Source organism: Pinus tabuliformis, chromosome 2_1, assembly GCF_031772625.1.
Source record: "Pinus tabuliformis cultivar Carrire ecotype Pingquan chromosome 2_1, CPIR1, whole genome shotgun sequence".
NCBI lineage: Eukaryota > Viridiplantae > Streptophyta > Pinopsida > Pinales > Pinaceae > Pinus > Pinus tabuliformis.
The window spans coordinates 747441093-747458075 of NC_142299.1; the positions used below are offsets into that span (position 1 = coordinate 747441093).

General features: G+C 39.9%; 1 protein-coding gene and 1 pseudogene across 4 annotated transcripts in view; both read left to right on the forward strand.

Moving 5' to 3' along the window:
- The window catches only part of LOC149202741 (pre-mRNA-processing-splicing factor 8A-like), a 58633-nt gene extending 42042 nt beyond the window's left edge, over positions 1-16591 (forward strand). The window contains exons 5-7 of one of the 4 annotated variants that reach the window (XR_016253905.1): positions 7587-7673; positions 7788-10158; positions 16299-16591. Coding sequence is in view for 2 of the 4 variants with exons in the window: in XM_089403240.1 (XP_089259366.1) it covers positions 7587-7631 (45 nt within the window). In the remaining 2 variants the exon portion in view is untranslated. The remainder of the gene's footprint in view (positions 1-7586; positions 7674-7787; positions 10159-16298) is intronic. The other 3 variants (XR_016253906.1, XM_089403240.1, XM_089403241.1) reach the window with 3 other exon arrangements.
- On the forward strand, positions 5505-7456 carry LOC149202742 (pre-mRNA-processing-splicing factor 8A pseudogene; annotated as a pseudogene).
- Positions 16592-16983: the final 392 nt, after the last annotated feature.

Sequence of the window (16983 nt, forward strand, 5' to 3'; positions counted from 1 at the left end):
CCATGTCAGAGATAGGATCTCCACAAACAAACTAGTAATACAAATGCCATCTATGCCTTACAATAAAAAAGTGTCAAAATCCTCATCCTCTTGGCCGTCATGCTCTTCATTACATGAGGGAACGATAACACCTAAAAGGTTTTCATCTTCAGTTTTCTTCTACAAAATATACCCTCTCCAAATCATCAAAATAATCATTACTAAATTTAGAAACTTGGAAGGGAATATGACTTACCAAACCCTTGCCTTCATGCAATTGTATCTCATCATCACAATGTGCTTCATTTGAGACATGATGACATGCATACTATTAATAGAAACATGGGGTGCTACAACAAGGCCTTCGTCACACTTTTTTTCCTTGGATCTGAAGTCTCATGCATATATGGTTCAAGTGATGAGAGAGAATGCGGGTCATCCTCATACAATTCATTTCCAAGCTTCTAATCATGTTAGAGATAGGATCTCCACAAAAAAACCAACAATACAAATGGTAGAGGCTGGAATGGCAGGTAACCGGTCGATTTAGGATTGAATCGGCCAGTTTGACTACAAACTGGCTGGTTTAGGACTGAACCGCCTGGTTTGACTACGAACTGGCCGATTGGGACTGGTTAGGGCCAAAAATTCACCACATTGCCTTCATGACCGAGTTTTTTAGCCGGTTCCAACCGGTGGCCTTGCTGACTGGCCGGTTAGACCGGTAACTGGTTAGTTAGGCTGGTTTTAAAAATACTGCTTGCGACACATCACTTCAATTCGAATTATGGCACCGAAGGTTTATTCATCTACATTATAAATCTCTACCTGATGTGAGGAAGATGGTGACAGGTATGCCATAATTTAAAGTAGAACGTGAAGGTGTTTGTCAGGGGTGTGCTGAAGGAAAGCTTACAAGGGGAGTCCCCATTCCCCTCAAGTGATAGCAAGACTACCCACATATTGCAATTGGTTCATTTTGATCTATTTGGTATGATGCATGTGAACTCATTGGGAGGATATTTATATTATATTATCTTTATGGATTATTTCTCTCGCAAGACTTGGATATATTTCTTGAAGAAGAAGGACGAAGTATTCTCATGGTTTCATTCTTTCAAAGCTTTGGTCGAAAATCAAATCGGGAAGATCAAAATATTGAGGACCGATAATGGAACCGAATATGAATCAAATGAGTTCAATAACTATTGTAGAGAAGCTGGCATTAAGAGGGAGACTATAAATGCATATACTCCCGAGAAAAATGGTGTTGCAGAAAGGAAGAACCGTTCTATCGTAGAAGCCACACGTGCCCTTCATGATCAAAGCCTTCCAAAGTTATTATGGGCTAAAGCTACAAACACTGCCGTGTATGTTCAAAATAGATGTCTTCATCAAGCGTTGGACTCTAAAACTCTCGAAGAAGTTTTCACCGGTAAGAAACTTGATGTTTCTCACTTTAGAATTTTTGGTAACCTTGTATATTTTCATGTGCCGAAAGAAAAGAGAAGTAAAATTGGACGCTTCTAGGAAGAAAGGAACATTTGTGGGCTATAGTGAAACTTCTAAGGCATATAGAATCTATGTTCCTGGTCAAAGGGAAGTGGAGATAAGTCATGATGTCACCTTCGATGAGGATGCTGCCCTTGGGAAGATTAGTAACCTTCCCTTCCAAGGAAGGACAAAGAAGTAGATTCAGGAAAGCAGGGAGAACCGCAAGATGAGCTGATGTTCGATGTTGAAGGACCAATGGATCCCATTGATCCACTCCCTCATGAGCCCTCCTCCTAAAAAAGGAGACCCTCATGGCTTAGGGAGACTCTCGAAGATGTCGAGAGACATGTTGCACCTAGGGGGACAGTTCGTGAAAGCAAGAGGCTGAATAGGTACCAAGGGTACTTAACTGTAATGAGCACCATTGTTCAATCTGAGCCTTGCACATTCGAAAACGTTGCAAAGCACCAAGTTTGGAAGGATACAATGAACAAAGAGTATGAGTCGATTATGAAGAATGATGTCTGGGATGTGGTCCTTAGACCCAAGGACAAATCCGTTGTCATCTCGAAATGGCTCTACAAGATCAAGCATGGAGCTGATGGAAGTGCTGAAAAGTTCAAGGCCAGATTTGTTGCTCGAGGCTTCTCTCAAAAGGAAGATGTAGATTATGATGAGATATTTGCACCGGTTGCCTACTACACCACCATCCGTTCGATCATAACCCTTGCTGCCTCACAAGGTAAGTTGCTCACTACACCAACATCCGTTCGATCATAGCCCTTGCTGCCTCACAAGGATGGAATCTACACCAGATGGATGTCAAGTCTGCCTTCTTGCATGATTCACTTAAGGAGGAAGTCTATGTAGAACAACTCGAGGAGTTCAAAGTTCAAGATCGTCAGACACATGTATGTTGGTTGAAGAAATCCCTCTATGGGTTGAAGCAAGTACCCCGAGGTTGGTATGAGAGGATCAACCACTATTTGATGAAGATGGGATTTACAAGAAGTGAAGTTGATCCGAACCTTTACTTTAAGGTTGAGAATGATAAACCTCTCATCTTGGTACTCTATGTGGACGATCTCTTTCTGATAGGTGCAAACCCTTTTATTCATTAATGTAAGAGGGAGTTGGCTTCCGAATTTGAAATGAAGGACCTAGGAATGATGCATTATTTCCAGGGTTGGAGGTTTGGCAAGATATAGGTGAGATTTTCCTTTCTCAAGGAAAATATATTGTGAAGATACTTGAAAGATTTGGGATGGTGGACTGCAAGTCCGTGACTACTCCGATGGAACTTAACTTCAAGAAGTTATGCGGAAGTGTTGCTGGGCCCGATTTGGGAAATCCTTCTGAGTATTGTCAACTTGTGGGGGCCCTGATGTTCTTGGTGAACTCTCGTCCGGACATATGTTTTGTAGTGAATACATTGAGTCAATTTATGGTCAAGCCTCATCACATACATTGGATTGCTACCAAGAATCTCTTGAGATATCTCCGGGGCATAATCACTTATGGACTGAGATACACTGCCGAGAATGTGAGGCTCCATGGTTACTCTGATACAGATTGGGCTGGCAGTGTGGTGGATCGTAAAAGCACAGCTGGATGTTGCTTCTCTCTAGGTTCTGCGTTGATATCATGGATGAGTAGGAAGCAGAAGTCGGTTGCCTTGAGCACCGCTGAGGCTAAATACATCGCTGCTAGTATGGCCTCCTGTGAAGCTGTTTGGTTGAGGAAGCTCTTTAGTGAGTTGTTTGGACATGTACTGGATACCACCGTGATCTATTGCGACAACCAAGTGGGATTCGTCTTTCTGAGAATCCCATGTTCCTTGACCGCTCCAAGCATATTGATATTGTGTACCACTTTATCCGGGATATGGTACAATTGGGAGCAATAAGGCCTCGTCATATGGGGGCTGATGATTAGGTCGCTGATATTCTTACGAAGCCCCTAGGGAAGGTCAAATTATTAACCTTCCTTGAACAACTTGGAGTCATGGAGAGACCCTCTTATGAGGGTCCCGTATGAGATGGATGTTGAGCTCTAGGAGCTCCAGGGGGCTTGGGGTATTTCTTGGAGCGATGAGCGACCATAGGGTGAGTGGTTCACCTTCCCCTAATGGTGCACGATGTACAGGGTGAGTGGTTCACCTTTCCCTAATGGTGCACAATGTACAGGGTGAGTGGTTCACCTTCCCCTGTGATACCCCATGTTGAGATATGCATAGGATGAGTGGTTCACCTTCTCCTATGGCATATGAGCAGGATGAGTGGTTCATCTTCTCCTGCTGGCAAGTCCTACCCATGCATTCTGAGACTCATGGTAAGTACCTCTCATGTAGCCAATGAGTAGGGAAATGAGGATAGAGACTATAGTACTACCGATGGACGCAACGTGTACTACCGTACTCCCTATGCTAGGATATTTGATATTGATCTGGCATCAATGGAAACTGACTTCGGGTCAGTTAAGAGTGGTATGAAACACTCTATTATTGGAGACTGACTTCGGGTCAGTGGAGAATGGTATGATACATTCTCGACCATTTCTTCTTTCTTCATGGTTCAGCAGAGCAGAGACATGGATGGCACAGATTGTCAAGCAGGTTGGCAGGTGAAGTTCTCCCTAGTTGAGAGTGAGTGTTAAATTTGGCAACTAGGGCCAAACTTCACCTTGAACAGCTCATATGACACAACTGATATTTTTATTGGATTCCTCTCTCCGAGAGGTGTAGGATTGATCTAAAGATCATCTCATTCTGACATGTACAAATGGAATTATGAATTTATTTTGTTTATGGACAAATTGTCAAGGTCGGCCAACAAACTAATGTAGGTTCAGAAGCCCAACAGTCACGTTTATTCATCCTCAATGTTTGCATATAAATACAAGGTGCCTCCTCCTCATTTAGACACTTCACTCACTCACATTCTTCTCTCTCCTTCATTGATTGGGTACGAATTTCAGAGGCAGCTCTCCACACATGCGAAGAAGAGAAGGGTTTTCTGTCCCTGCGTTGCCCAGCGTTGACCGAAGTTGCAAAAGGGTTGTTTTGACTTGCGTTGACCTGTTTTGACTGCGGTTTTGTGTGGGGGATCTTTGTTTGGGTAGGCCGCATTTATGGGCACATAAATCAAGGCTGTTTGACCAGTGTTGACTGCAGAAGGGTTTGCTGCAGCATTGACTTTTGTTGACTATATTTGACTGGACTTTTTCAGACTGTTTTTGGGCTGGTTTGACTAGCTTTTGGAGGTCGAGTTGACCAAGTTTGATCGAGTTGTTTTGGAGGTCAAAATCTGCCCTATTGACCGACGTTGACTTTCTAGTTAGGGCTTTATGTTACGGCTATTTGACTGGTCAGATTTCACTTTGATTGGGCAAGTGAATATTGTATATTGTTCTCTCTCTCTCTTTGTTGAACTTTTGAAGAATAATAAGAAGAATTGATCAAGGGTTTCCCTACATTGGGGTTTGTCCTTGGCTGGTGCCATATCTTGTGTCCTTTTGTCTTGGCTTGTCTTCTACTGTTATTGTTTATGTTCTATCTGCATTTTACTGTCATGTTGATGTGATTGCTAAATTGGATATTGATATTGGGCTATTATGAAAATTGAAGTAAAATTGCTCTGAAGCATAGAACATACCATTGTTATCTAAAATTAACAGGGGTACAATGTGAAATCTGGATCATGATGTGGAGAGAAAAAAGGGACATGCGACATTTTAAAAGAATGCGCTTTCCACCATTTGATGATGAGGAACTTCCTTTAGATTATGCAGACAATTTGTTAGTTGTGAACCCTCTTGAACCTATCCACTTGGAGCTGCATGAGTAAGAAGATTCTGCGGTATACACATGGTTTTATGACCACAAGCCCCTAGTGAAAACAAAACCTATAAATGGGCCTAGTTATAGAAGGTGGCAATTATCACTTCCCATCATGGCAACTTTACATTGTCTCCTAGGACAACTACTTTCTGACTTGATTGATAAAAACTATTTCTATCTCTTTGATATGGAGTCATTTTCATAGCAAAAGTATTGAACATGTGCATACTAGGTATTATGAAGTCTATGCCCAGAAAATTGTTGGGTCAATCTTTGGTCATCTATTTTTCTTTCTCTTGTCATAACTGTTATTGTTGCAATCAAGTTCAGACTTTTACTGACATGTCTATTTTAACAACAGGAGGACCAAAGTTTGAGCCTTTGTACTGAGATATGGAGAAGGGTGATGAAGACTGGAATGAATTCAATGATATTAATAAGCTTATTATCCGCTCTCCACTTCGAACAATATAGAATTGCATTTCCTCATCTCTACAACAACAGGCCTAGGAATGTTAAGTTTTGTATATATCATAGTCCCATGGTGATGTACATAAAAACTGAAGAACCAGATTTACCAACATTTTATTTTGATCCCCTGATTCATCCAATTTCTTTTCATAAGACTATTCGCCGTGAGAGGAAAACTTACGAGGAGGATGATGACAATGATTTTTTTGTTCCAGAAGGTGTCGAACCTTTGTTGCACGATACACCACTTTACACAGATACAATAACTACTGGTATTTTGTTTTTGTTTTCTTCATGTCCATTCAATATGCGATCAGGTCATATGCAATGAGCGGAAGATATTCTTCTTGTTTCTGATTGGTACAAGAAACACTAGTCTGCATTTTCTGATGCATGATTCATATTCATGTTCTTTGTGTTCTTTAGTTTTGTTTTGCATGTGCCATGGATTTGATTCCTTGAATGTTTCATGTCATGTAGTCCTCCCACATATCCAATGAAGGTTCAAGTGAGCTATCAAAATCTCCTAAAATGTTATGTGTTGAATGAACTTCATCATAGGCCTCCAAAGGATCAAAAGAAGAAATACTTGTTTCATTCCCTACAAGCTACCAAATTTTTCCAGACAATTGAGCTAGATTGAGTAGAGGCTGGGCTTTAAGTTTGCAGACAAGGTTACAATATGCTGAATCTTCTTATTCACCGAAAGAACTTGAATTATCTTCATCTTGATTACAATTTCAATCTGAAGCCTATGAAGACACTCACAATGAAGGAGCATAAGAAGTCATTTTTTGGAAATGCTTTCCATTTATGTTGTGAAATTTTGAGACTAACAAAACTAGTTGTTGATGCAAATATCCAATTTTGACTGGGAAATGTAGATGCTTTCCAGTTGGTAGATGGATTACAATATACATTTTCACATGTAGGGTAGTTGACTAGTATGTATCGTTACAAGTATTGGCTTATGCGGCAAATAAGAATGTGTAAAGATCTGAAGCATTTGATTTATTATCGCTTTAACACTGGGCTTGTTGGGAAAGGACCTGAATGTGGATTTTGGGCTCCAATGTGGAGAGTATGGTTGTTTTTTTTACGTGGTATAGTACCACTGCTAGAAAGGTGGCTTGGAAACTTGCTTGCATGATAGTTTGAAGGTCGTCATTCAAAGGGAGTGGCAAGCACTGTGACGAAACAAAGGGTTGAAAGTCATTTTGATTTGGAGCTTAGAGAAACTGTCATGCATGATGTTCTTGATTCAATGCTAGGTGAATTTAATTTTTTCCTTATGTGATAACTGGCAAGAAGGGGATGTTTTCCTACGTGGTATAGTACCATTGCTAGAAAGGTGGCTTGGAAACCTGCTTGCACGACAGTTTGAAGGTCGTCATTCAAAGGTAGTGGCAAACACTGTGACGAAACAAAGCGTTGAAAGTCATTTCGATTTGGAGCTTAAAGCAGCTATCATGCATGATGTTCTTGATTCAATGCTAGGTGATTTTAATTTTTGCCTTCTGTGATAACTGGCAGGAAAGGGATGTTTTTGTTGTTTGGAATGCATCAATTAGATTGAAACCGCTTGGATGCTGATAGTAAAGAGGCCTGAGTTAATCTGTTCTATATATGTTCAATCCTTGATGGACATGCTATTTCTCCTCTTCCTAGCTCGTTTTGTAATGATTAATTTGGTTGTTTGCTTTGAAGTTTCTACATCTTTGTTTCTCCCTTTGCTCTGTTTTAGTGTTATGCAATTTCTGAGTCTCTTATCTGATTGCTGACATACTCGGTCATATTGTGACAGAGGGCATCAATCAGAATAAAGCTCGCACAATTTTGCAACATTTGAGTGAAACCTGCTGTTCTTTGGAAGGAAAACATCCCTTGGAAGGTACATGTTGTAATAGAGCTTTCAATTAAGCATGACAAATTTCACTATTTTCTTTATTTATGTTCTCTGTTATATCTCAAGTTTATAAATAAGATCACTGCTTTGGTACTCCAGGTGCTTGGCCTACGAGTGCCAATTGAGAATATGATTCTTCATTATGTAAATCAAAAGCAGATTGATGGATCAATGTTGCTCATTATAATCATGAATGTATAAGGCATGGTGCAACTGTGGACAAGATGATTTGTCGAAAAAATCTAGGAAGGTTCAAAAGACTTTGGCTAAAAGCAGAGTAGGCGTGCTTTTATTTCCCCTACACTATACTGAATGGAAAATTTTTAATGTTCAAGATCAAAGAGGTTTATAAATTACTAATCATTTATGTTGATTTCTTAACAGGAACGACAACATAATTACTTGAATGATAGCCCCTATGTAACACTTGAGGAAGCTGTGGTTGTTTATACCACTACAGTGCATTGGATGGAATTGAGAAATTTTTCTCCGATTCCTTTTCCACCATTGTCATTTAAACATGACACCAACCTCCTAATACTAGCACTGGAATGATTGAAAGAACCTTAGTGTTGTTGTCCGATTAAATCAACAACAGAGGGAAGAGCTGGGTCTTATCGAGCAGGGATATGATAATCCACATGAGGCATTATCACGTATCAAACGTCATCTGCTAACACAACGTGCCTTCAGAGAAGTAATTTGTATAATTAATCACTTCCATATGCTAAATCAATGGCGTTGAAATGTTGTCTCTTGGGTTTCTAATGACTAGCTATGTTTCACATTGTAGGTGGGTGTAATGTCCCCAAATTTTGGATTACTAGGCGAGGTGATTAGGAGGGTTTTCTAGAGCTTGTATCAGCGTGGTCATAGGAGTAGGATTACTCCATTGGTGGGCCCAAAGGGTTTTACAGGAGTTTTATAGGTCTGACTAGGATCACTTACCATATTTCATCATCGAGATCAATTTCGCACGATTTGCTCTTGGTTCTATTGCATTCCGATGATTTCCATAAAATGTCGTTAATAATAGGCATATTTTAATTATATATGCTTAAGGTGTTGTTTCAAGATGATTACTTGAAGAAACACCTTAGTGTAATAGCTCGTTGGAATCATGGTGCAATGATGTACAAGTCAGAATGATAAAAGGGGGCTTTAGGTGGCCAGTGTGACCACAGAGGCGACTTAAGTATTTTCCGGCATTAAAAGTGACTTTAATTAGTTTATAAAAGTCACTTTATTAAATAAAGAAAGGAAAAGCGTTTTTAAATATTTAATTGGAGGCAAAAGGTAAGTGAGTTACAAAAAAAAGAAAAAACTAAAAAGGAGGTGAAGGTGAAAAGACAACCCTAAACGCATTAAATAAGGAAAATGAAGAGACTCTCCTCATTCATGCATTGTGAGTTGGAGAAAGAGCTCTTGGAGAGAGTTTGAAGGAGAGGCTGAGGGTTTAGAACCCTAGCTGCCATAACAGAGTTTAGTGTTGCAACGAGATACCTAGTTTGGGATTTGTGAGTGAAATCACTCAGATTTCACTGTTGGGCTTCAATGGAGAACAAGATTTCCAGAAAAATATGGAGGTATTCATGTCCTATCAGTTGGTTTTAAAACCTTAATTGGTGCTCTTCATTTTATTTTTGACAGGTTGAGGAAGCAAGTGAAGAGACACAACCCAAATGCTAGAATTGAGGTCAGTTTTGTGACTGAGCCATACACAGTTACATGGTACGAGTGTTATGGAGTTGCAGGACGAGTTCTTGTGATATTTCAAGGGGTTCAAGCCATATAATTATCAGCTGGACATACTTATTGTTGGGTCGAGTTTTTCCTATGAGCAGAAAGGAATCGAGCTGCCTTCATTTGATGACTGAGCGAAGTAACATCTGTTGAGACAAATTTCTGTCAATAGAAATCGAGTTCTGGGCTCAAGAATTCATGTTTCCTACTAATAGCTGAGGCCATTGGTCATTTCTAATTGTTGGGCTTGCATTTCCTCCACAGAAAGCCGCATTCTAGTTTCTGCCCCTCTCAATTTCATGTGACTTGGACATGGGGCCGGTGAAGAAGGAAACTTAGTAGCATACCATTGTTGGGGAGACGTATTACTTGGCTGAAGGTTCTCATCACCTCAGCTTGTACGTGAATGTCAATTAAACCTTGGTGAGTCCATGTGTTGCTGCTATATGTGATGGGGACCCACCTTTGTGTGTAGAAAGATAATGTGGGGACTATGAATTGTTAGCTGTTTGCCTAATGGTTACTAGGAGGGTCCACACTATTCTTCCTTTTACTGCTGCACGTGCTTAGTGAAACTTTATACGACACCTAGACATATTTAATCCCTTCTGGAAGGTGTATCAACTGTTGGTGTAATTCTTTAATTCGAGCTGGAACGAGCTAGGTATGTGTGCATCTTTCAGAATTGAGTACACATGGGAGCTGAGTTAATTCCTCCTCTTAGCTGGTAAATATCCTCAAAGAAGTTACTGCTGAAATTAATTTTATGAAAGTCTTATATTCTGGGCAGTGCCCACTATGAAGATTGTAATCTTGAGCCTCATTAACGACACTACAGTACCAGGTTCCATCTATCTTTATTTCTCTGTATAAACTTATGTCCAATCGAAATAAATGATTGTTCATTTTCAGACTTATATATATATATATATATATATATATATATATTGGAAGTTATATCAAGAGTGACAATCTTATTTATGAGTTTGCAAAAATATTTGTTTGGACATTTGAAGCATTTACTATAGCTTCAACGACCACTGTACATGTCATGCAAATTTAAATTTAACATCATCACTTACAACAATAAACAAACAAACTGTTTGACAAAAGAGTTCATTGAAAGAAATCCACCAGTTCAGAATTTTCTAGGCAAATTTTTGGGAATTTTCTAGATATGAATCTTATAGTGGTATTAGAGCATTGATCTTGGCTCAGCCGTGGGTTATCTTTGAAAAGTCAAGTTCGAGGACTTTATTTTGAAGGTGTCAAGATACAGTTGTTGGGTTCAAAGGGCAGATTATAACAAGGGAACAATGCTTCTAAGTCAAGAAGAATTATTTGCCAAAAAAATTGAAAATTATAACAAAACCTTTGCAAAGGTGATAAAGGACATGGAAGCATGGGTGTCATCAAATGCATTAAATAGAAAAGGGAATAGAAAATAAAAAAATGAAAATGTAGTCAAGGACCAGGAAGCAAGGATTGAAGATGAAAACTATGACCAAACCTTCCAGAACGAATTGAGAAAAGTCACACCTGTTGAAAATAAAGCTATCACAGATTCACCCCAACAAGTTGGAATGATAGTTTGGGATGGAAGGGAATAAAAAATTGCTACAAACTGCCTATTTTCACTTAGTGAGATTGTTGAATTAGATGATGGGTACAAAGAAAATCATGAGGCTACAATAGTTGATGATGATCCCCAAGAGGTGTGCAAAGAAGATAACACACAAGTGGTCGACGGTGCAAACTCAGTCCCATCAGTTGATGAGGTAAATGTTGCTCACAAGCCTACTTATGCCTATAACTTGGAAACCCAATTGAAGATGAACACAGACAAGATTAGGGCAACCACGAGGCAATATGATGATGCACTGGTATTGGTGATAGATTATTGTTGGAGGAGTGCAGTGACACATGATCATTTGGGAGGAGAGCCTTCACTTGCAGATTTTTAGACCCTCAGAGAGGCATTGGTAGAGATGAAATCTAACTACCTACACCTCCTTTTCAGACAAATATCACCTACTCATGCTTGCTGAAATATATCATGATGCGCTAGTAGGAAAAGAGGAGGAAGTCGACAGGCTTACTTATGAGCTTGATATTTCCTAGGAGTCCTTGAAAAACACTCAAAATGGCCCTTCAAGAATCAGAGTTGCAGATCGAGTAGCCTTGTATGGAGTTGCATTCTGTACATTCTTCTAGAGCAACCATCACACAAGAGGATGTTAGGGACACTCATGATTTGATAAAGGAGCCTCCTGTGACAATGGAGCATGAGGTGCACCCAGATGAACTGACACTTGCAGAGAGGCATGTTCCAGAGGTTTCTGATTATACACACACATGATGTAGATATAGATATATTTCAGATGAGGATGCATCCATTTGGGGTCTAGGTTCGGTTAACATGAGTGGAGTGGATACTGGAGACCCTGGTTGGCATTGGGATTCAAGTGGGGTTTTCAATAATTTACCAGGTGTGAAGGATGACTATGGCGTTGACTGGGTGATTGACTCAGTGACGAAGCCTTCATGTTCCTTCATACTTCCATCAGAGTTATGGTCAACACTAGTGGCTGGTTGGTTTGATGCAAGAGTGTGCAAACTTCAAGAGATGTCTTGGCACGTCGTTCATGCATGGGGTTGCAGGGTGGTCAACATGCCCCGACGAGAGTTATTTAGATGGGATGGCATTTATATGCCACCATATAGAGTAGTATATGGGGATGATGTTCTTTTGTTGATGTATTGGGCACATGAGCCATCGAGGATTTGCACAATAGTGACATCCCCATTAGCATGTGAGGAGTCATGCCACTCAGGTCTACCGGGATAGAAGAGATATGGCTCACATCATGATGGGTCCACTGGCAGGATGGCAAATACATTGATGCATGTGGGATACCAGATGGTACAGGGTGTGTCAGCAGCAGGCAGGCATAACTAGTGGGGTACAGGGATATGCCATGGTGTGCAAGGGCATGTAGAGGAGTATAATGATGCATGGTTTTATACAATGGTGTATGGTGATGCACAATGAGATCTCAAAGCATTGGTTTTGGGGAGACAGATTAATTAGGACATCGAGCATACAAATGGGCCTGGCTTAACTAGGATGGATGAGCGTCAAGGAGCATTGCATTCCTCGAATTTTGATCTTTGATTGGAGCATCACTTGATTAGAATCAGAGAGTAGGATACTCACATGACTACCCATGTGTATCCATATGGGTTCTTGATGATCACAACTTTGGGATTGACCCATGCATCCGTCACTTTCCAGTCTGGCATACTATTGCAGAGGCTTTTGTTGTTGTTCTTTGATGCTATCATCACATATAGCAAGACACACGAGGTTCACTTAAGACAGTTGGGTGAGACACAATGCATCGTGGACAGGATAATGACTTCCCAGCTGAGGCATATTGTCGGAGCGCAAGTTGACAGATACATGATTAGGGATGGCGTGACCCACTGCAGAGGCAACATATGTTCTACCCCTGAGTACACACTTAGGGAGATGATCATGGGAGAGTTGAATGACACACCTTCGATATGACATTTCAAGCCATTGTACGAGCATGGGGCATAGTGGATGGTAGGCCTCTTTTACAGGACGGCATGTGGGCTCCAGGCAATAATTGGGTACATCACCAAGAGACGGGATAACATAGTCCGATGTGTGATTAGGCAGGAGTAGGGCAGTTTAGCATGCACCAGATTGATTCATGATACATGGTGTCCATCTATTGGTTGCATACAGGGATTAGTGATGGGGCACAGATGGGCGCCAACAGTTAGCAGTGCTTCGCCGCAACAGTTAGTTATGATCAGAGTGGCGCAACGACAACATGGCAGTTTCCTTTTGGGATTAGCATGGGACCTTGGCATTACAACACTTGACAACTCAACCACCATTATGGGTGAGTTGGTCTTTACAGGGGAAGATCACTCGGATCTTCCATTGGACTTCAATTTGGCAGAGGGCGTTTCACTTCCCAGTGATTCATTGGGGGTATAAGAGGTGGTAGTGGTTAGTTCCTATGGGTGAGGATCCTTTTTAGCAGGTTTTGGAAGGTACTTTTAGGAGTTCACTTGTGAGGTGCACGAGATTGGTTTTCTGGTAGAGCAACTTCTTGAGGAGTTGGTCGAACTTTCACATTATCGAGACACTACTTATTGGCAGTGTGCAGAGGGCCTCTAGTGCTTATTCCTTTTTGGTGAGTGAGTGGAGCAAGAGATGCTTCACGATGACTAGGATGGTTTGGGACCCTGGTATTCACTTGGATCAACTTGTGGAGTGACAACATGCAATGGCATTGCTTGAGGGCAAGCAATTTTGGGGAGGGGAGACTGTAATGTCCCCAAATTTTGGATTACTAGGTGAGGTGGTTAGGAGGGTTTTCCATAGCTTGTGTAAGCCTGGTCATAGGAGCAAGATTACTCCATTGGTGGGCCCAAAGGGTTTTAGAGGAGTTTTATGGCTCTGATGGGATCGCTTACCATATTCATCATTGAGATCAAGTCTGCACGGTTTGCTCTTGGTTCTGTTACGTTTCGACGATTTACGTAAAATGGCGTTGATAATGAACACATTTTAATTATTTATGCTTAAGGTGGTGTTTCAGGCTGATTACTTGGAGACATTCCTTAGTGTAATAGCTCGTTGGAATCAGGGTGAAAAGATCTACATGTCAGAATGATAAAAAAAGGGGCTTTGGGTGGCCAATGTGATCACAAAGTCGAATTAAGTATTTTACGACATTAAAAGTGACTTTAATTAGTTTATAAAAGTCAATTTATTAAATAAAGAAAGGAAAAGTGCTTTTAAATATTTAATTGGAGGGAAAAGGTAAAAGGTAAGTGAGTTAAAAAAAAAAATCAAAAAGAAAAGAAAAAGGAGAAGGTGAAGGTGAAAAGGCAACCCTAAACTCATTAAATAAGGAAAATGAGGAGACTCTCCTCATTTGTGCATTGTGAGTTGGAGAAAGAGCTCTTGAAGAGAGTTTGAAGGAGAAGCTAAGGGTTTGGAACCCTAACTACCATAATAGACTTCGGTGTTACAACGAGACACCCTAGTTTTGGATTTGTGAGTGAAATCACTTAGATTTCACTGTTGGGCTTCAATGGAGAACAAGATTTCCTGAAAAATATGGAGGTATTCATGTCCTATCAGTTGGTTTTAAAACCTTAATTGGCACTCTTCATTTTATTTTTGACAGGTTGAGGAAGCAAGTGAAGAGAGACAACCCAAATGCCAGAATTGAGGTCGATTTTGTGGCTGATCCATACACAGTTGCATGGTATGAGTGTTATGGAGCTGTTGGACAAGTTCTTGCGATATTTCAAGGGGTTCGACTCATATAATTATCAGTTGGATAGACTTATTGTTGGGTCGAGTTTTTCCTATGAACAAAAAGGAGTCGAGCTGCCTCCATCTGATGACTGAGCGAAGCAACATCTACTGAGACAAATTTCTGTCAACAAAAATTGAGTTCTGGGCTCAAGAAGTCGTGTTTCCTACTAATAGCTTAGACCATGGGTCATTTCTAATTGTTGGGCATACATTTCCTCCATAGAAAGCCGCATTCTAGTTTCTATCCCTCTCAATTTCGTGTGACTTGGACATGGGCCAAGTGAAGAAGGAAACTTAGCAGTGTACCACTATTGGGGAGATGTATTACTTGGTTGAAGGTTCTCATCACCTCAGATTGTATGTGAATGTCAATTGAATCTTGGTGAGTCAGTGTGTTGTTGCTATATGTTATGGGGACCCCACCTTTGTGCATAGAAGGATAATGTGGGGACCACAAATTGTTAGCTGTTTGCCTAATGGTTACTAGGAGGGCCCACACTATTCTTCCTTTTATTGCTGGACGTTCTTAGTGGAACTTTATATGGCACCTAGACATATTTAATCATTGCTGGAAGGTATATCAAATGTTGGTGTAATTCTTTAATTGGAGTTGGAATGAGTCGGCTATGTGTGCATCTTTTAGAACTGAGTACACATGGGAGTTGAGTTAATTCCTCCTCTTAGCTGGAACATATCCTCAAAGAAGTTACTGCTGAATTTAATTTCATGAAAGTCTTATATTCTGGGCAACGCCTACTATGAAGATTATAATCTTGAGCCTCACTAGCGGAGCTACAGTACCGAGTTCCCTCTATCTTTATTTCTCTGTATAAACTTATGTCCAATCTAAATAAATGACTGTTAAATATATAGGAAGTTATATCAGCAGTGACAATCTTATTTATGAGTTTGCAAAAGTATTTGAAGCATTTACTATAGCTCCAACACCCACTGTACATGTCATGCAAATTTAAATTTAACATCATCACCTACAACAGTAAACAAACAAACTGTTTGACAAAATAGTTCACTGAAAGAAAGCCACTAGTTCAAAATTATCTAGGCAAAATTTTGGGAATTTTCTAGACAGGAATCTTACAATGGGCATTGAGTTTATGGACTTGTATAGCTATCTGATCCCTGTATATGAAATTGAATCTCTTGAGAAAATTACAAATGCATATATTGATCAATATCTTTGGTATGAAGGTGACAAACGCCCTCTCTTTCCAAATTGGATAAAACCTGCAGATTTAGAGCCACCTCCACTTTTGATATATAAGTGGTGGCAAGGAATCAATAATTTGCCAGATATATGGAATACCAATGAAGGTCAATGTGTTGTGATGCTTCAGACAAAATTTGAAAAGTTCTTTGAAAAAATAGATCTGACAATGTTAAACAGGGAATTCTTTTGTTTTACGCTGGTAGTTTGAGTACTGAAAATCTTTCTTTTCATACAATTATTTTTCTAGAATCTGAATTTATAATTATTGCAGGATTCTACGTTTGGTGCTCGACCACAACATTGATGATTATGTCATTGCAGAAAACAACATTGTGCTATCATACAAAGATATGAGCCATACCAATTCATATGGGCTGATTCGAGGTCAAATGTGAAAATAAAATTCAAACATGTATAAAGATTGGTTTGAACTCCAAGATGCCAAGCAGGTATCTTGTGTCTCTTCATAGGAAGAGGACAATAATATGCTTAAAGGAAATACTCAGTAAACTTAAATTGCCTGATAAGATTTGAATATTATTATGAAAATATATGTTTTGTAAATTAGGTTTCCTCCTGTTATCTTTTATACATCCAAGGAAACTGGAGGGCTTGGAATGCTATCTATGAGCCATATTTTAATCCCACAAAGTGACCTACGTTATAGTCAACAAACAAATGTTGGAGTTACACACTTCCATAGTGGTATGAGCTATGAGGAAGATTAACTTATTCCAAATCTGTATTAGCACATACAAGTGTAGGCAATTTGTCTCTAGTTGAAGTTTTTTAAAAGTGCAAGTTCAAAGTTGTGTACTGAGATAGCAATATGGTCAATGACAGCCCTGGGAGAGTGAATTCGTAGACTCTCAACATGTTTCCATTGAATATGCTTGAAAGAGGCAGGAAGCACATGCTCAGAATCCGATTAACTCTTGAGGATTTTGAGGTATGCT